The following is a 20333-nucleotide window of genomic DNA, read 5'->3' on the forward strand; positions in this document are numbered from 1 at the left end:
TTGACAGGTAGACACCATTTTGTTATATCGGGGTTCAAGTTTTGTTAGCGTTCTCCATCATATAAGCCTTTAAAAACAGCATTTTTCAACGTGAGACTGCGTTCACTGTGCATTTATTTGTGCCAACTCCGATAAACACAATTTCATAGGTTCTCATTAGCGCTGCCGCAATGTAAAGGCTGTGGACTCTGTCTCTCACTTCGAGCTTGTTTGCAAGATTTTGAGGCCTTGAGCACGGCTGCACTTGTGTCACTCAAAACCTCAAGAGAACGAGAATCACTGTCGCGAGCTTTGGTGAAACGAACGTATTGAGGATGTGGCACGGTGGTCGGGGGGGGGGGGGGGGGGGAGGGGCGTTAGTAGAGGCAAGCACGCTGTGGCTTCGAAATTTTGGACGCTTGTACTCCCGCGACCAAACGTCTGTACCGACCAGAGATACCGCGATAAAGCCGGTTTTCTTCTCCGTTTGTGAATGAACTTGAAACTTAGGATTGCTGTCCAATCTTGGCCTCCCGAACTTTCCAATGTATCCGCCGATTTCAGTTTGTGCGTCTCAGTTACGAAGGAATTCAGTTTCTTTCAGCGAGGTTGTGGCCCGTATATTTTTGCTCATGGGTCTATACAATCTGAATTGCAGTAGTTTAAGCGTTGACGGATCTGTCCATGTACGGCGCTGCACGTGACCGATTCACAAACCTGCGTCTCACTGCCGACACATGCCTTCCCTATTTTTTTTTTTCTTCTTACACCTGCTCCTTCAAACTCGTTATGCTCTAAACAAACTTCAATTGGTAGTCTGCTTTTTTTTTTCGTTCAGTGCCCGGCATTCTTCGGGCCGGCTATACCATATATATGGCATCTGAGGACTTACAGGGCTCAAGAATGAGCCTTCTTGTTTCTCTTTCTCTCTTTTTATCTAGCGAGGATCGTCTCCAGGCATATCATAACCAGACGATACTGCTTCGCTTGCCCGCTGGCAGAGTGATCACGGATTTTAAGTGGTTCGGCGTATATTCTGCGGGAGCCAAGGTGAGGCATCTGAACTAACGTATAAGTGAATGTTGCGATATTTGCAAGTTCTGTGTTTCTTTGCCCTGACGTGGATGATTGAGTTGAAGTATATTTCGTTATCGTACGTTATTGTGAGATTAGTGAATACAATTATGATTAGATTCATAATGGCTTCAATTGAATTACGATTTCCTTTCTCAAAGCTGCACACAGTGTGTCAGAGAAGTATATCATCCCTAAAACCGGTCAAAAGTGATAGCAGGAACCATTCGCTTGAACGTCCTTCTGTTTAGAGCTGCTCGCGTTGTACTTAGGCATAAGGAGGGGACCCGATGATACGTCGTGTAGTGAAGCACAATGGGCACTACGCCGAATAAATGAAATTGAACCCGTCACCAGCCCCAGTAGGGCGCAATAATATTTTGAGTTTATGTACGCAATGTTCTCTCTCTCTCTCTCTTTGCGATAACTAATTGAAAAGAATTATTTGGGCCAGCACGTATTGCTCTTTGTTATGTTATGATCACAAGCCTAGCCTTCTGCTTAGGCTGGTGCCCGCTTTATCTTCTACCATCGTTCTACGCTAAATTTGACTGTTTTGCGCGCTGCGACATAGACAACCCTCGGACGCGTGGACATACCAGCCGACCTCGACTACCCGAAGCCAGCGAAAGTGGCGACACGCGTCGGCAGTGAGCACGTCTTCGTCGAGTCCGTCGTCGTGGAGGACCGGAAGACGATAGGTCTTAACCGCTTTTTCTACGACGCCTCGGCGCCAGGTTAGTATGTCAGCCGTGGAAGAGGGGGGGTGGGGGTGGGAGGGGAAATGAGGAGGGAGCTTGACGTCGGGCAGCTAGCGTCGGCAAGCCGACCTCCTCTGAAGTCACACCCCTTTGTGGCTTATGCGTTGGCCCTTGGTAAGCCGAACCTGCGCGGTGGTAGTTCTCAGCGATGCCATCGTCACCACTGGCCCTCGTCGGCTAGAAATTTCAGCTTTCCTATCACGGGGCGTGGGCCTATTTCCCATGCTTCTTTCTCTTATACTTTCTTATGACTAGGCTTTAAAAACGTCACGTAGAAGATGTAGAAGACCCTGTAGGCACACAGCCGTGGTCACTTATGGGCTAAGTGTAACGGGGGTCATACCCCAAATATAACTTATTTACACGCGCTACAACAAATAAAATTGGCGTCTGTGCGTGCAGTTCGGTCACACCTACATCAAAGTTGTCGCCAGAACTTCATCGATCACCTGTCATGCGTAAACCCGGTAGCTTTATCATTTTTCTTTTTTCAGATGCGTATTTCGTTGCTGTCAAGGAAGACGACCCTATCTCTCAAGGGATCGTGATTCAACACGAGGGGGAGAGGTACGGCTGTAAGACTCTTCTTCACTTTCTGTATGCAGCTGAAGCCATTGAAGCCATTTCAGTAAAAGCCCTTGAATTTGAATTACGGCCGCACAGAGGACAAATGAGCTCCGTTTTCCAGATTTACGAAAACTCAGCGTGGACGTGTATAGATCTAAAGCTGCAGCATTATACTGCAGGATGTTCGACTAAACGAAATTTTCCAGCCATTGTACACCGCTCGGGAAAAGGTGGAACGTAGTCCACGCTGATTCAGAGAGGTTCCTATGAATTAAGATGTCTTTAAAGACCGGATGTACAAATGTCGCCGCAATAGCTTCGTTTCCTTCGCTTTCGCCACGGAACCCGCAGGCTGAGAGAGCACGTGGACGAAAACTTGCGTCTCACGCTACCCGGAAACTTGACCGTGGACGACATTGACTGGTTTTCCGTCTACTGCTTCAGCTGTTCCAAGCCCCTCATAGCGGTCAGGATACCCAAGGGCCTGAACGTCCCTGCCGACACTGAATGGCTGAAGAAAAGGGTGAGCCTCGCGGTTACGTAACCATTTTCTCATATGCGCCGTGTATACCAGAGACTATTTTGATTCCAACGATTAAAGACTGCGGCCTCACTGAGATGTGAGAGATCGTTCTGACAGGATTAGAAGACAGTCCTGGAATGATACTTTGACGCCAAGGCCTTCTCATGATTGGATTAAACCCGCTGGGCGGTATCTTACTGGCTGTGGCGTTGCACCGCTGAGCACGAGATCGCGAGTTTCGATTCGTTTCGACGGAGGCGAAATGCAGAAACGCTGTCATAGATTAGGTGCAAGTTAAAGAACACCAGGCAGTCAAAGTTATTCTGAAGTATCCCGGCGCCTACCATAATCATACCGTGGTTTTTTTAACGTGAAACCCCATCAGTTAATATAATTTTAATGATTGGGTTTCCATGTACTCACGCTCTTTGCTTTCGACAACAGCTAATTTCCTCTGCTGCCCGAATACCCTTCCTTATCGTTATTATTGCGATAGCAATTATATGGACACTGCAGGTGAATTTTCGCCGTCGCCGTCATTGTGATGTTCTGTGTAAAGTCCAAGTGCGGTAAGTATACCCCGCGCACCATATGCTGTCGGCGCAAGGGAAAAAGCATGCGCGCCGTTTTCTCGCGTGCTCAACGTTGGATCTCACGTGATCAAGTGCGCGCTAGGGGAGGAGAGCGCACCTCTCCTCCGCTAGCACTGTAGTGGCTCCGCATGGCAGTCCGTGTTGCTGAGTGCGTGGGTAGCCCGCGCGCCGTGTCTTGGAAGTAATCTGCGGCGGATGCAATTGCTAAGGGCGAGCCGAGATGGCAGCTTTCATGCGCGTTTTCTTCCCGCGTGCCTAGTGTCGGAGGTTGCGTAATCTGCAGTGTCGGATACGCGATGAAGCGAGATGCTGCACGAAGGGTTCGTTTCCCGCCCCTGGTGCTCTTCGTCACGCCAGCGTTGAGAGAAAGCTGGTGCTGGCGGTCATCTAGATCCTTTTACGCTTGCCTGTGTGAGCGCGGCATCGCGCTTCTTCCTTTAATTAATAAGTGAATAAGCCTTGCGTAGCTCTGCTTGCAGAGAGCGGGAGCATCAAAACCTATACCGCGCGGTTTGACGTGACAAAACTGACGATCGTGTCAGAACGCACGGTACTTGGTCAGCTGACCAAATAATCGCCTTTTTGATGGTAGCAGCCATCTGCAGAAGAAGGTAGTTATGGCCATGCGATGGGGTAAGGCTGGAGGACTAAAACAATAAACCCACTATAAGCACTCCTTGAAAAACTCGAAACACCGCTCTCGGGCACCTGCGCGCGCGCGCGCAGTCCGTAAGAGGCAAAGAGGCGTCCAAAATGTCCGAGAATCTCCTGTTCCCCGACATGCTTTTCCGCATTTGTCGACGCCACAATAACACTATAGAAAGTAGCACTTTTGCACGAAAGGCGAGGATTTGCTAGGGCGATAGCAAAGTATACATTATGACATATATAGTATAGTCGGGTGGTCGTGTCAGAGCGCTGTGGTAGTGCTACAAAGGTCATGTAAAACAGGTACTAAGCGTTACCGTTTGCATAAGCGGGTTCCTCTGTTGATACGGAAGCAGGATCATACACTTCCGCACTCGGTTATTGTCGTAATGCACATTTAAAGTTGTTTTTCACCACTCCTGTAACACGGCCAGGGAGCTCCCAAACGGCTATTCGAATATGCCATTTTGGACAGTCCCGTGCACTCTGCTTTATGACGTCTTGCTACTTGGACCGAAATTTCCATTGTCAAGTCTAGCGTGACGGAAGCGGTGACGTCACTGCGGCTTCCTCGGGAGCGTCCCCATTAGATTCTATGGCAGTCGGGCGAGGTAGCGTGACGTCACGGATCGAAGTGCACCGGTCTTGTGCTGTCTAGGAGCGTCTCAACGGGCACGCTTGCCCGCGAGGTGATCGTATCTCGCGGGGGCCGCTCAGCGGAGTTCAATTGGACACTAATGCTTTAGCATTAACGACTGCTTAGGCGTCCTCGAATTTTCGCTTACGCTGATAAAATGATGTTTCCGAGTTGTTTTCGGTAGTCTGCAAGTGCGCTGAGCATAAATAGTCTCATGCTAACCTAAACAAAGCTCTTCTAATTTGAAAGGGATAATGAGGTCTATTTGTAAAGAAATAGTGTAAAGCATGCTTGACGACTGCGAAAGCTCATAGCGCGTGGAGCCAGTAATGTTCGAGATAAACCGCTCGTCAGTGAATAACGTAATGTCTCTCGCAAAAAAAAAATGATAATAAAAAATCAATCTATTTAACACTAAGTGACTATACTTATGAGCAAGATGTGAAATTTGTATTCAACTACAGTACCGCTTAGTCATCGTGAAATTTTGCAAATGAGTCCTGCGACCGCGCTTCATTTCCCAAGTGGCATAGACTCTCATTTACTCTTTCGGCGCGATTGTTTATGATTGAGTCAGAGTTCTCTATATAGTGTTCTTATTTATTCTAGTACTTTGCTATATTCTTATCCATTGATATTGTAGTAATTATGTTTAATAATGTGTTTTTCTAACATCCACAACTGAAATCACGCCCTCTCTCTGCGAACGGGACGGGCGGAGCAAAACCTGCCAGCCCGCGCAAATCTCGCAGGCCATGGGAGGAAACGTGACCTGCAACACTGGGCGCGCGGACATCATTCTCGGCTCACCCTCGCAAACTTTACCTCTCACCCACGTCATACCACACGGCTTAGGATCGTACACGGGACATCACATGATGGCCACGACGACCGCAAAAACACGCGTTGAGTGTCCCTGTAATTGCTATTGCATTAAGAAGGAATAACGTGCACTTCGTCGCACGCTCGCCAAGCGTTCCCCCTTTATCGTAATGTCAACTCTATGCTCATTCCAGTCGCGACAAGCCGAAGTGAGGCTGCAGCAAGCTCCCACCGACCCGACGCAGTTCGCCAACTGCGAGACCATCATCGCCGACACGATACAAGTCGGCTGGCACCTGGAGGCGGACGTCATCACTTTCCACGTGCGCGCCAAAGCGAGTAAGGCCGGTGCTCGAGTCCGTATTGGCATCGTCGAGACAGGAGATGAGGGGGAGGGAGCTCTTTTAAGGCGTTGACATTCTTGGAGTACCTCACGGAGTTTCCGGGTGCTATGTATGTATGTATGTACGTATGTATGTATGTTCATGTCCGATGGTTAGAGCACCGGGCTGCTGTGCTGAGGGAACATGGTTAGAAACCAACCGTCGGACCAACTTTAGTCGCCGAGTATGTGGCAATACATACATACATATATACATACATATATACATACATATATATATGCCGCTCTTCAGCGAACCTCTTTCACACCGACATGGGTCACTGTAGATCCGGGACTGGGTGTGTACCGATTTTGAGGGAACTCTTCGACGCCGACTTGTCACTGGATATGTGCCGATAGGTGTGTGCGGCTCTACGAGGACAAAACAGGATTCGTTAAATTTATCCGATGCTAGACGGAATTGAACCCACGTCACACAGGTTCCTCGAGGACAGCAACACGATGCTTTAACAGATTTCGCCACAAATGGAATTGCATGGTATTTGCCGCTTTTGAACGAACGTCTTTCACGCCAGCGCTTTAGCGAGCTGCGCGATGATGCATTGGGTAATGCATGTGGCGCTCTTAAATTAACCTCTCACCAACTTGGGTCGTCGAGTTTGTGCCACTGGGTGAGCGGCGCGCGATGGAACAATTCTCAGCTTTCGCACGCACCGGCGCTCCACGCTTCTCGGAGGCCATGCGCAGACTTCTCGGCAGCGCCACCAGATGTAGCAGCGTGTCCAGAAAGAAGCGCGAGAGAGGAGCCCGGTAGCCGCATGACGCGTTTCTCGGCGATCGCACGCACCGCGCGCGCCATGCATTTCGCAGGCCACGCGCAAGTTTCGCGGCGGCGCCGCTAGATGACGCCGAGTGCTCTTAGGGAAGCGCGAACGAGGAGTCCCGCAGCAATACATGCCTCATACATAACTTGTTACGACAGTCACAATGCATTGTGTCGCTATATTGATCTAATTCTAAACACATTACCGTCGACAGTCATCGTGAGTTGGGTTATGCCGAATTTTTTTCGCATTCCGACTGTTGACGTGCCACCGCAGCTATATAGGTCATAATTAAAAGCCATACTTAAACCCTGTAATACCCGACCACTCTTCCACCTCAATGAAAATTGGAACTTGTTCATCTTCAGTTCTACCCATTGACATTTCATTTGTGCAAAATAACAATGAAATGTTACTTCAGTTATAACTTAATTAGTATAATAACAAATAATCAGTGATTGGTTTGTTCAACAATACACAACGAAAACTTTACTTCAGCATATCAAAAACTTAACTACGGGCAGTTTTTCGTGCTGAAATCAGAATCTTAGGCACTAAACTCATCGTAGCGTATAGCGTGTCCATGGCCTGCTCGTTGGCTGTTGCGAGGTTAAGTGATAACGAAGAAGATGTCTACGAATAATTAAGACAAAAATACAAAATTCTGAGCAATATAATCATCATCACTTACCCCTTTTCCTCTGAAATTAGGCCGCGACATGGATGCTTGGTCCAAAGTAAAGTGACCAACGCTGATGCGGAGGATGCGCTTGCCTTGAAATGTCGTGTCAACGGTCTTTTTTAGTGCCCGGCATGTGGACTGCATTTGGCATCAGCGGCAAAGCCGACGGCAGCATGATGGTGGGCGCGGACGTCGCCGTGGTCTTCATCTCGAAGGCGGACAGCAAGGTCTCCGTCGTGGACTACTACATTACGGGCAAGGCGCAGGTACGGATATGTCGGTGGCAGTTGCTCTCAGAGCCGTCGGCATTGCTGTCGACGCAAGCGACGTCATTTGGTTAGAAACTCGTGGTGCTGTTGCGGACACCGTCGAACAGTTCGCCATTTATTGCCAAATTCCGCAATGGCGGAATTTTGAGCCAGTGAGAGAGGCCGTAGCAGTCCTGTGGGCCCATCAGAGCTGACAACATGGTGTATTTGACAATATGACAGAATTTGACGGCGTCCGGTATAGGGCCCTGAGTATCGCGACGAGGCACCTCGAGCTATTGTCGTAGCCGTCACTGCTACAACACATCGACTTTCCTAGAAAATTTACTGCAAGGGCCTCTGGCGTTCGCGCCTACAGCAGCTCCAAATATGGCCGATCAGCTGGAATGTGAATGATCATGGAGGAAGAAGAAAAAACTAGGAGAGAGCGTCACGTGACGGTTTTGAAGCCTAGTGATAAAGTATTGAGGACATGTATGGGCACTCGGTCCCGTGATAGGCAAGCAGTAGCTTCTAGCCGCCTCGCTTTTGTTGCGTTTGTTGCGGTGGTTCCATTTCGCCTCCTTCAAGGTGCGAAAGCGGCGGGATTAAAGTTAGCATGAAAAATCTGGTAGGCAGCATCAGAGACTCAGCCACAGTGGGTATGTATATATATATATATATATATATATATATATATATATATATAGGTGGAAAGTCTTGTGGTGCTGCTGAGGATGTATAAGCAAAAGAGTACATATATGACTTAACGAAATACACAAATAAGTTACACTTATTAACGCATTTGAAAGCTTACTTTCCTAAGTTATTTTACAGCTAGGGGATCCTACGGTCTGATTCTGCACTCGTGCACGCTCTTTATCCGTATGTGGGCCCGAATTCTTTTGCAGCGGGTGTATGGGCACTAGGGTAAAAAAAAATGACACTCTTATGCGGGCGGCGCCCGCGACTCCTTCGCCGCTCGAGCCCGCCCATCTCGTAGAGGGTTGAGGCTCCCGCGCTTGCCTCAAGCTTGCCTCAAAGCTTACATGTTTAACTTATGGTACAGTTAGTTGGGGTGTCCTACGGTCCACGCTTGCAATCATACTCGCTCCCTATTCATAGCTGGACCGCTGTGATCAAAGGTGGTGGGCGCGAGTTGCCATCGTTCGGTCTTACTGCCCGGCTCTCTTCACGTCAAACGCGGCCCGGGCGCCATAACCGAACAAGCGTGAAATTTCTGCCAAGAATTGCTCACTTGTATAAACCTTATTATTCTTGATGGGTGTAGGTTTGAGTTTGCTGGATTACACCTACTAGTTAACTCTCTCAAACACGACCGCCACTCGCGCTCGGGTCGACAAACGTACTGCCGAGCGATGCCCATCTGCCCCCCGGAGCGATAGGATAGATTTATCGCCGATGCGTCATGCGTAGCGCGACTATGGCGCCATCTGTGCACGCTACGCACATGCATGATCGAGTAAGGGCTTTTTTTCATCAATACATTTCGATAGCAAAGTAAGGCGCGTGGGTAGTACGCTTCAAGAGACACAAGTGGTAATACTATAACATGTTTTTCGTTACATGCGGTTTTAGCAAGCGAGCCCCTCTGACCGATATGAAAGGCGTTTAACTTTTTAAACAATTGCGCAGGCACGACGCCTCTGTCGGAACCCCGAGAACGCAAAGCTTTCGAGTTGTTTACGCAGACGTTGTAGCCTGACGCTGATGCTTAACGTTGTTTGCTGCGTAACACTGACGTTCTCTTTCGGCATTCCGCTTATTCGGAGGTCTGCTTTAGGCATTTATGGTGGTCTCATCTTATCACCACTCGAATTTATAACTCAAGAATGCTCATAAACTTTTCCACGAGAGAGCTTTGCTTGGAGTGATTGATGTCTTCGTGCTCGTTTTTTTTCTTGGCGTAATCGGACCCACGCTGCTAACAGAAACAAAGCTCAACCATTGGCGTGGCGTCGAGTATGAGCATAAACGCGCCTAACAAGCTGCTGGCCCAGATTCGACTTGTCTTATGGGCTAGATTTCCTTGAATTCTTTTTACGTGCTCATCCTATCAGAACTAGATAAACAGACCAAATTGTGGTGCGGTAGCCAAAGAGGTGACCTGCAATTTAAATTTAACCATAGCCTGACATATAACTGTGAAACTAGAGCTTTGATAATGTCTGCATTTAAGGTGTAGTGAACGCGGCTTTTGTGATCGCAGTGTTCCGGGACCGACGGCGTTTGTCCGGACGATAAGCAGGGCGGCACGGAAGACCTGACAGTCGTATCATTGAGCTACGCCAACGGAGTAGTCGATGCCGTATACTCCCGCAAGCTGAATACGGGTACCCGCACACCATCAATCAATCACTTGTGCATTACGGCTAACTAGTCGATCAGTGAAACAGTTTATAAGCTATTTAACTTACTCAACTAGTCTACTGAACTAGAAAGCACAATCTACGTTCAGGTTGAAGTGACGGTGAATAACAAAACTCTACTCCCTGTACATTTAGCTTTCTGTGTTTTCTCTTAATTTGGTGGGCTTGCGCCCAGGGTCGTGGTGTAATCGCTGATCTTGTGGCACTCTTCAGTATACTCCCCTGTATATTTAGCTTTGGGTGCTTTCTCTTTATCAGGTGAAGTTGTGTCCAGGGTCCTGATGCAATCGCTGATTATTGTGACGCTCTTATTCATACTGCTTTGTACGTTTAGGTTTCTGTGTTTTCTATTTATTAGCCTAACATGGGCCCAGGGTCTCGGCCCAATCTTAAATTTCGGCTCATTATTCTGTATATTTCCCCGAACATTTGGCTCTCTCTGTTTTTCTTTTTAATGGACGAACATGCCCTAGGGTCCTGGCGCAATTACTGATTTTGTTACACTCTTCTGTATACTTTCCCGTACGTTTAGCTTTGTTCTTTCGAGCATGTGCCCAGGGTCCCGGCACGATCACTGATTTTGTGCCACTCTTCCATATAGTTCCCTGTACTTGCAGCTTCCTGTCCGTGTTTATTATTTAAGAATACTATTTACCCTCTCTTATGGGTCATTAGAAGGAGGGAGAAAATTTTGCATCCAGAAGTTTACAAATATACTCTTATAGTAAACAGACATAAAACAAGCATTACAACCAAACAATAAGGTACGTTTGAATCACAATAACCATATTTGAAGCTCATACCTTTCATCGCGTGAAATCACATAAATATACATCAAGTAAATGCATTAATTGGTTAACATCATTAGTGTTTAGCACGCAATTCGGAAGCCCATCCCGTGTCTCAATTACATCGGGAAGAAACGAATACCTATTTTGGAGCAAAGTGAGACTGAAGCACTCGTCTCTGATTCGCCGTCTGACTTCGTTTCCCTGACAAGTGTAATCGTCGTTTCTTTTTTGTTGTTATTGTTAATCTTAATCTCTCCTTCCGTTAATTGAAAAAAGGAGATTTGATCTGCATTTAAGTCTGCGTTTGTGTAGTGATTCCAAATCACACATTTTTAACACCACTGTGACTGAGTCATCCCTTCTTTATTTTGAACATGTAATTGGTACCGCGAGCCATTTTATTTTTCCTACTTCATTTTTCTGTATTTTCTGACAAGGACTCCAGACGACACTGACGTATTCAAGTACAATGCAAGAAATTATTTGATTTGAAGAAAGACCATGCGACACTTAAATGAATACGATAGCGGTGAGCACAGTTGTCGATCGTCGAATCCGATCTGATGGGTCAAGTGCGTCCGCTACTTATGCATGACTCGCCGTAAAAATGTTGCAGTTACCGCTGCCCTTCATGTGGATTTGGAAATGCAGAGCGTTGTTCGTGTCGACCGCGCATTCTGGTCAAACAAGACTGTTTGCGCCATCGCGGCAACGTTCAAGAAATGCTGAATATATATAGGCGCGTTCTGCGCCTAACGGCCACGACGTGTGGCACTATTATAGCTAGTATACAGGCACATACCTGCTCCAGAACATGACGCTATACAGATAGCTGCCTACCGCCAACCTGCTAGTTCTGGTAGGCGAACGCTATTCTAATGGTCGCGAGCGTCCTATAGTCGCGCAAAAAAGCCACAGATTGACGAATTGAAGTGACTCGACGAGAAATAAAGCACGAAGCGTTCCTTTTTTCTGTTGATGCACCTGCGCGCTAGCGACGTCATAGCTTCCTTGTTTTCAAACGTATAGCTTCTTTATATGGGCCGACAATCGCTCACTATACTCCGCCAGTGTATATTAGTGCGTTTATTGAACACTCTCACTGACCCGTCCACTACTTAATCAATTCATTAGCTCATCTATTGAGCAAACACTCTGTAAAGCGCTCATCTTATCAATGCGTAATATATATTAGGAGCAGTCAGCTGGCTGCACAACAAACTACACCTCGAAGCCAGTTAGCAACACATTTTTGCTTTGGCAGTAGGCCCACAAATCTATAGTCACTTGGTGATTTAGTGGGTATAAAGTGATCATGTCTAAGGATATATCTGTCAATTTCTAAAATCAGTCGCTTATTCGCGCGTTTAATTCATCAGCCATTCAAATGATCGCATTGGAAGCATTGGAAGAAAAGTTACAACGAGCCCGACGAAACGTCCGCGTGTTGCGCGTTCTCATTTCTGGGGGCAAAGCTTCAAGGTCTAGGTTTCCGGTATATACATGCACTGTCTGCGGCTGCCTTTATCTTCTATAAATCCTAACCATCTTTCGCCTGTCGTTTACTCGCATCTCTAATCCGCACACTGACAGGTGTGTATGGATCAAAGAGCAACGACTTGTCTCTTGTGTTAGGTGCGAGTAGAATGAGCAGCGTACATTGCGCGTCACCCTTGTGTAGAGCGTGGGAACGGAGGCCGCCGGGACGCTCCGGTAAAGTCTGTTTCGCTACGGAGGCAGCCAGCTACGTCTAACGGTAGGCGTTGGGCTCGAGATAAGTACCTGGGCACGTGCGGCCGACGCATTTTAATCTCGTGCCCAGCCACTACCGTTATAAACGTCGCTGGCTGCCTCCGGAGCGCCTGGGCGGTCGCCGTTCGCGCGCTCTACACAAGAGCGACGCGCACTGTACATGTCGCGGTAGTGGACGTCATATAAGTACCTAACTCTTAACGTTCGTAATAGGCAGTCCGGGTCACTGTAAAAGAATTTCACAGCGGAGTCCTTCCCCTGTCGTTGTTTGTCATAAATTTGGTGCTTCCAATTTCCAGCCACGCCTTTGTTTGCACAACGGCATACCGATCACGCAGGCCTTGTCGCGTATCTTGACGGCTTGTTGCAGGAGACGGCAAAGACAAACCGATACCGGCTACGGGCCCACAGGCGGTGGTGGCAGCGCAGGGTCCCACGGACAAGCAAGCTCCAGACACCGTACTTTACCATACGAAGATATACACTGATAAAACGGGTGGGCAAACGACCTCAGAATACCTGATTTCACTTCAACCTCTAATTACATGGCATGACCTCGCTCAACTTCATCCTTATCCAATGAGATTGAATTGCACTTGGGAGACCTCGCCTCAACTTCACCTTAACCTCACCTCAACTTCAACATCATCTTTAGGGTTTGTGGTAGGGTATTCTACGCAGAATGGGTTACTTGTGCGTAAACCTACATAAGTATGTTCTGATGCACGTGACAGAGGTGGCTCAAAGCGAGTTAAATACTTACAATACTTCCCGAAAACGATTGTTCACTATATAGGAGGTTAAATCATGGTATGTTAGGGTGTCCTATGGCTCGGGTAAAGTATTGATCTCGTGCGCAAGCGATGGTTGCAACTGCCAACGGCATTGCGGTGCCGTTAGCGCGGAGGAATCGTCATTCTCGTCTGATACGGTCCGGCTGGAGTGACTTAATTTTTGTTCGTTTTTTTTCCTTCTTTTTTTTTAACGAATCTTTGTGCGTTTGCTACCGCTCTAACGTCGTGTTCGCCATAACACGGGGCATTTCAACTATACTGTCTGTGTTAATTTTATAATTGTCAGTACTACGAGGGTAACAAACGCTCTATTTTTATGCGCCTTCCGTGAACCTAAAGCCAATAGCGGTGAATGACGTGACCTCGCAACTCAATCGCAACACTTCATTCCAAGTAAATAATATGGGGTTAGCGCAGCTTATTTGTATGACACGTGAACTAAGCGGCGGCATAGTTAAACTTTGCAATTCGACAATAATTCCACTCATTTGTTTCGTCACAACAAAATTTATTATTGAAATTAAAAAAAATATTGTAACAGATACGAAAGGCACGGACAAGAAGAAAGAAGAGAAGACGAAGAGAACGAGGAGTTTGGGAGGCTGGGCTGCGCTACAATCACGCTACGATCATAGTCCATCTCCTGTAAATAAAATCATTTCTTCGTAACTCTTCGTAACAGTTGTGGTGGAAGGTGCGGGGTAATCGACACCCGAAGACGGAGGCTGAACCAGAAGTTCTACGACGGAGCCGTCGCCTTGCTGGACTCCCACCGAATCTACCGGAGTTGAATATGTCCCACGACGCAGACGAACAACGGCCCATTCCAACTGCTGCGCCGACAAGTTCCGTTCTACAACTGAGATGCGCGTCCCTTCCCCGGAAGATCGGACGAAGACGTCGAGGAATGGCTCATCCATTATCACCGCGTGAGTGCCGCCAACAAGTGGAACAGCGCTTCTCAGCTTTCGAACGTCGTGTTCTTTCTAACTTATACTGCGTTGTTGTGGTTCGACAATCACGAGGAAACGTTCGCAACATGGGGAAGATTTGTTTAGGAAATCAAAGAGCGATTCGGCGACTCTGTGACGAAAAAGAAAAGGGCAGAACAGACGCTACTGCAACGTGCCCAAGTGCAGGCGAAACCTGCACGACCTACATTGAGGCGGTAATAAAACTGTGTAGTATGGTGGATTCTGGAATGTCTGAGGAAGACAAAGTCGGGCACATCCTGTAAGGAATTGCCGAAGATGTTTATAATTCCCTCATCGCCAAAGACAACCTGGCTTCCGTTGCTGAGATCATTCGGCATTGTCGTACTTTCGAGCAACTGAAAACGAGGCGCATCACGCCGAGGTTTGGCAGGCTAGCCAATGTGACGACAGTTGCAAGCGTGGACAGCAACCAGCCCCTCGATCTTGCATCAACGATCCGACAAATAGTTCGGGAAGAGCTCAGCCTGCACGCGCAAGTGACACATCCAGGCACCCATAGCTTCCGCCTACCACCAGATTTCGAGCCAAACGTGGCATCCTTCTCCCCATATCCTGCGGCGAGGGGCACTGAGGAATATGAACTCGCGCCCCGACAGCAGCCACGTCTCTACGGCAGAGGCCCTACTTATGACGCTCGGCAACAACGACAGCAGCCGCGTTTTTACCCTCGAGGCCCTGTGACTTCTGTCAGGCCACGACAAGAATAGCACCGACCCTACTACCACGACGTGACTTATGAACGATATAACGATTTCAGCGAGCAGCAGAGACACGTTATCCACATGACAACGAACTTTCTCGCCACCCTTAGCAGCCTAGCATTCGTTTCGAGGAAAATGCTGTGAACAGCGACGTCCTCCCGTGTGCTACAACTGCGGTTTCACAGGCCATATAGCACGGTATTGTCGCCAAGGCCGTCATACGAAGGACACCACCGATGTTCTTGCCACCCAGAACCCTTACTTCATATGGCTTGCGAACGACCGATTTGCTTCCAATGGACCACTTCTCACACGAGACCAGACGCAGCGATTCGCCAGCATCTGAGCAGAGTTTGACTCCACCAAATAACCGTCCCCGCCGCTCTCCGTCCCCTCGGCGCCGTTCTTCGTTACCGCCGCCAGGAAACTAGCATCCGCAGCCAATGAAGTGAGGTCGCCGGACGGTCTTTGCAAGAAACACCTCTGCTTGTTGTGATGCTCAAAAACAAAGTGAATGTCTCGATTGACGGAATACCGACCATGGCGTTAGTTGATACTGGGGCGACTGTGTCTGTGATGAGCCTCGCGTTCAAAAACCGTCTAGGCCACAAAGTTATGTTTTCTTGGAACGACGGTATTACCTTTCGTGGAGTAGGCGGCGAGTGGCTTCGTCCCCTTGGTGTTTGTGCTGTGAGTGTTTTGTTGGCTGGGAAAGTTCTTGTGTCGGAATTCCTTGTTCTTTCTCGTTGTTAGCACGATGTTATTCTTGGTATCGATTTTCTTGAACAGTGCGGCGCTTCCGTGGACTGTGGTTGTGGCGAAATATCATTGAACAAGTTAATTATATAAGCACATTCTGAACAAAGCTCGCGTGGCGAAGACAGGGACACAGACACACTCAGTGTTCTTGATGAAGTGATTGCACCGTCGTGGTGCCTGACGCCCGTTCGTGTTTCTGCAACTACTGTTGACGCTGATTGTGTTGACCTTGTGCTTAGGCCTCTCCGCATAAACTGTGCTAAAAAAGATATACTTGTGCCCTGCTCTGTCGTGTGCATGACGAAAGGAGTCGCCACATTGCAGGCGCGGAACTGTTCCGCCACGTCGGTTGTCCTTTCTCGCGGTATGAAAATCGCTCCCTTCGATGAAGCCGCATGTAACCCAATAGCGGCACTAATTACGGACGTCTCTACAGCTTGCTCTCCTTGCGATGATCGCCATTTTGAAGAGCTAATGCTTGGCATGGTCAGCAAGGCTCTCGGTACATCGGAGCGGCAAGCACTGGTACATGTCCTTGCCAGGCATGAGGCTGCATTCGACTTCACGCATGGAGATGCACCCCTTAATTTACCGTCGTCCCGCGCTCGTCACAGAATAGATACCGGCTCCGCACACCCCATCCGCCAGAAGCCCTACCGAGTGTCATCCTCCGAGCGCAAATTTATTGCAGGGCAAGTCAAGGAGATGATGAACAAAGGTGTCGTTCAAGAGTCTTATAGTCCATGGGCAGCCCCAGTAATCCTGGTGCGAAAAAAAAGATGGCTCCTGGAGATTCTGCGTGGATTACAGACATCTAAACGCTGTGACGAAGAAGGATGTCTATCCACTACCGCGAATCGATGACGTCATTGATTGCTTACACGCTGCTGCTTACTTCTCAACACTTGATTTGCTATCGGGGTATTGGCAAATACCTATGGACTCTGCCGACAAGGAAAAGACCGCTTTCGTGACTCCAGATGGCCTATTCGAATTTAATGTTATGCCTTTTGGCCTTTGCGATGCTCCTGCCACCTTCGAAAGATTCATGGACACAGTACTACGCGGTCTAATGTGGGAGATAGGCATGTGTTACCTCGATGATGTTGTAATCTTTGGCCGCACGTTTGAAGAACATAACGAACGCCTCAGCCTTGTTCTCGACTGCATCGAGAAAGCTGGACTGGTTCTAAACTTAAGAAAATGTCGGTTTGGCGAATGTCAAACACTGGTCCTGGATCACTTAGTCGACAAGGATGGCGTCAGACCCGATCCTCCTAAGATTGATGCGGTGATCTCCTTCAAGCCATCGCAATCAGCACGAGAACTTCGCTCATTCATTGGCCTATGTTCGTATTTTCGTCGTTTTGTCCCCCGGTTTGTCGACATCGTTTACCCGTTGACAAGTGTTTTGCGACAAAATGCATCCTTCAATTGGACACAAGAGTGCGACGCATCATTCTCTCAACTGAAGGCTAACGTCAGCACCCCTCTTGCGTCACTTCGATCCATCTTGCCCGACTGAAGTTCACACTGATGCTAGTGGAATTGGGATAGGAGCGGTGCTTGTACAACGTCACAGTGGCGCAGAACATGTTGCATATGCCAGCCGTTGCCTGAGCAAATCTGAACGCAATTATACGGTTACGGAACAGGAATACCTGGCAGCTGCTTTCGCCATACAGAAGTTTCGGTGTTATCTTTACGGTAGACCATTCAAGATTATCACCCACCATCATTCTTTATGCTGGCTGGTCGGTTTGCGTGATCCCTCTGGTCGCCTCGCACGTTGGGCGCTGCGCCTCCAGGAATACGACTTTGTGGTGTCGTACAAGAGTGGCTGTCGTCACGCTACCGCAGACTGCCTCTCTCGGATTCCTCTTGCGGCTACCGACTGCGATGCTGAGAATTTTGACGACTGTCTCGCTGCTGTTACTTCTACGTTCCCTGACGCGGCAGTCTTTCAGCGAGAACAACGGAGTGATGTTACCCTCGATCCGCTTTTTGTAGCCGCCCGTACTTCTCAAGACAGCGGTCGCTTTACTGTCCGTGATAAATTACTCTACAAAACTTATTACTCCGGGCATGGATCGCGTTTTCTGCTTGTTGTCCCCGAGAGTCTCCGCTCCGACGTTCTACGCGCCATGCATGACGATGTGACATCCGGCCATTTCGGCTTCGTACGAGCGCTTTTACTGGCCCAAGATTTACGAAACAACCAAGTGCTATGTCGCAAGTTGTGAAACGTGCCAACGTCACAAGCGACCGACCACCGTAGCCTCGGGTCCCCTTCAGCCATTGACACCACCCAGTACGCCGTTCGAGCAAGTAGGCATTGACCTTTTGGGTCCATTCCCGTTATCTAGCAACAAGAACCGTTGGATAATTGTCTGCGTAGACCATCTAGCTTACACGGTATGCAGAAACTGCAGCCACACCCTCTTCCATCGCCGCTTGCGTGGCGGTCTTCCTGCTGCGTTCCGTGGTCCTTCGTCATGGCCCACCACGTGTCATCATCAGCGACCGTGGATGCCAGTTCACGGCCGGTGCCAGTGAAGAGTTACTTCGTTTTTGCACTTCACAGTTCCGTCATTCCACGCCGTATCATCCACAGACCAATGGCTTCGTTGAAAGGACAAACAGAACGCTGACCAACATGCTAGCCATGTACGCCTCCTCCAATCATAAGAACTGGGACGACGTGCTGCCCTTCATCACTTACGCATACAACACGGCGAAACACGAAACCACGAACTATAGCCCATTTTATCTCCTGCATGCAAGGTTACCGCGAAGCCCTCTCGACACTTTCTTACCCTTCGTTCTGCACAGTGACGATTCTGTATCGAAGACTTTGTGTCTCGCCGAAGAAGCCCGTCGAATAGCTCGTCTTCGTACTCTGGCCTCGAAAAGTCGTTCGAAAGAGTGATACGACGACCGTCACGTACAACTATCGTTGGAAAAAGGTGACTTGGTCCTTCTTTGGACACCGCAACGCAAGCGTGGATTGTGCCAAAAGTTCTTGTCACAATATTCAGGCCCATTTGTAGTTGTGGACCGCCTGAGCGAACTCACTTACGTCATAGCTCGCCTACTGTGCAATGGTCGGCGATCAAGCAGAACTCAGCTGACTCATATTGCTCGCCTGAAGCCTTTCTACCCTGCTTGTCCATCCTGACTCGCCCCACGGGCTTCGTCTGCTTGCGAGGAAATGTAACAGATACGAAAGGCACGGACAAGAAAGAAGGGAAGCCGAAGAGAACGAGGAGTTTGAGAGGCCGGGCTGCGCTACGATCACGCTACGATCATCGTCCATCTCCTGTAAATAAAATCATTGCTTCGCAACTCTTCGTAACAATATGTTGTTTTCTTTGACAAGCTGTTACTCTCAAGCATTAGTTGCAGCATGTTTTACCCTATATTTCGGAGTGGTCAAACATGCTTCGCGCTATCTGCCTGCGAGGAATCATGTGATCACTTTTCAGAGCAAGAGTTTAATGTTAAATTTTGTTAGCATGCTGAAACTAGTTTTCTTCAAAGCACTTTTACAAAACTTAATATGTTACCTTGATTGAAAAACGTAAGGTAGGAAAACATGTTACGGCTGCAACCGCCGTGGCGCCGTATAGTAGGTTTGGCGTGGCGTTGCTAAACCACAAAGGCATGGGATCACATCCTGGTCGAGGTGACCGCATTTCGATTGGGGTGCACTGCAAAAAAAAAAAAAAAAAACGCCCGTATACCGTGCACTGGGTGCATGTTAAAACCCCAGGTGGTCGAAATTAATTCGGAGTTCCCCACTACGGCAAGCCTCATAATCATATCGTGGTTCTGGCACGTAAACCCCCAGAATTTAAATGACGTTAAGGCTGCCGTGGTACGTGTAGCACTTTTATTCGACTTGTGTGCTTCTCCTTGCTTGTCTTTGCAGGTCTAGTGCTTCACTTATTTAGAACTCCAGCAAGCTCAAAATTCTCTACTAAATATCAATGCTTTAGTTTAAAAATAACACACGCTTACGGAAAAATGTCAGTCTCGCCCGAAAGGCGAAGTATTGATTGCGACAGCAAATTATGAGACAGCTGTACGGAGTAAAAATAATAGTTTTTTATCGGCCGCATAAGCTCGTAAACATTCGCTTACTAACAATTAACGCGCACAGACGAACACGAACACATCTCACTCAATGACCCCGGACACACGCTGTCAGAACGCCGGCACGAGGAAGAGCGGCAGCAGTAGCGAGCGAATCGCCCCTTTGTGCTGCGACTCGCTCCACTGCGAACGAAGTGGCGAGAACACAGCGCAAACGAAGCCGCCAGCCCTCGGCGCACTCCGTCCCCATCACAGATCGCTTTCAAAATAGGGCTCGCGAGGCCGCGCCATACCAGCCGCCACCGCAGTAGATAGAACCCATCCCACCGCGGTGCCCTGCGCACGATAGAAGACG

At 48.4% G+C, this 20333-nt stretch overlaps 1 protein-coding gene across 1 annotated transcript in view; it reads left to right on the forward strand.

The window, feature by feature from the left end:
* LOC126533156 (protein Skeletor, isoforms B/C-like) overlaps positions 1–20333 on the forward strand; it is a 34201-nt gene that overhangs the window by 3247 nt on the left and 10621 nt on the right. The window contains exons 4-10 of the mRNA XM_072289548.1: positions 1628–1790; positions 2309–2381; positions 2733–2904; positions 5799–5943; positions 7577–7719; positions 9932–10055; positions 13005–13130. Of these exons, the coding sequence (XP_072145649.1) occupies positions 1628–1790; positions 2309–2381; positions 2733–2904; positions 5799–5943; positions 7577–7719; positions 9932–10055; positions 13005–13130 (946 nt within the window). The remainder of the gene's footprint in view (positions 1–1627; positions 1791–2308; positions 2382–2732; positions 2905–5798; positions 5944–7576; positions 7720–9931; positions 10056–13004; positions 13131–20333) is intronic.

This window comes from Dermacentor andersoni, chromosome 7, assembly GCF_023375885.2.
Source record: "Dermacentor andersoni chromosome 7, qqDerAnde1_hic_scaffold, whole genome shotgun sequence".
Classification (NCBI taxonomy): domain Eukaryota; kingdom Metazoa; phylum Arthropoda; class Arachnida; order Ixodida; family Ixodidae; genus Dermacentor; species Dermacentor andersoni.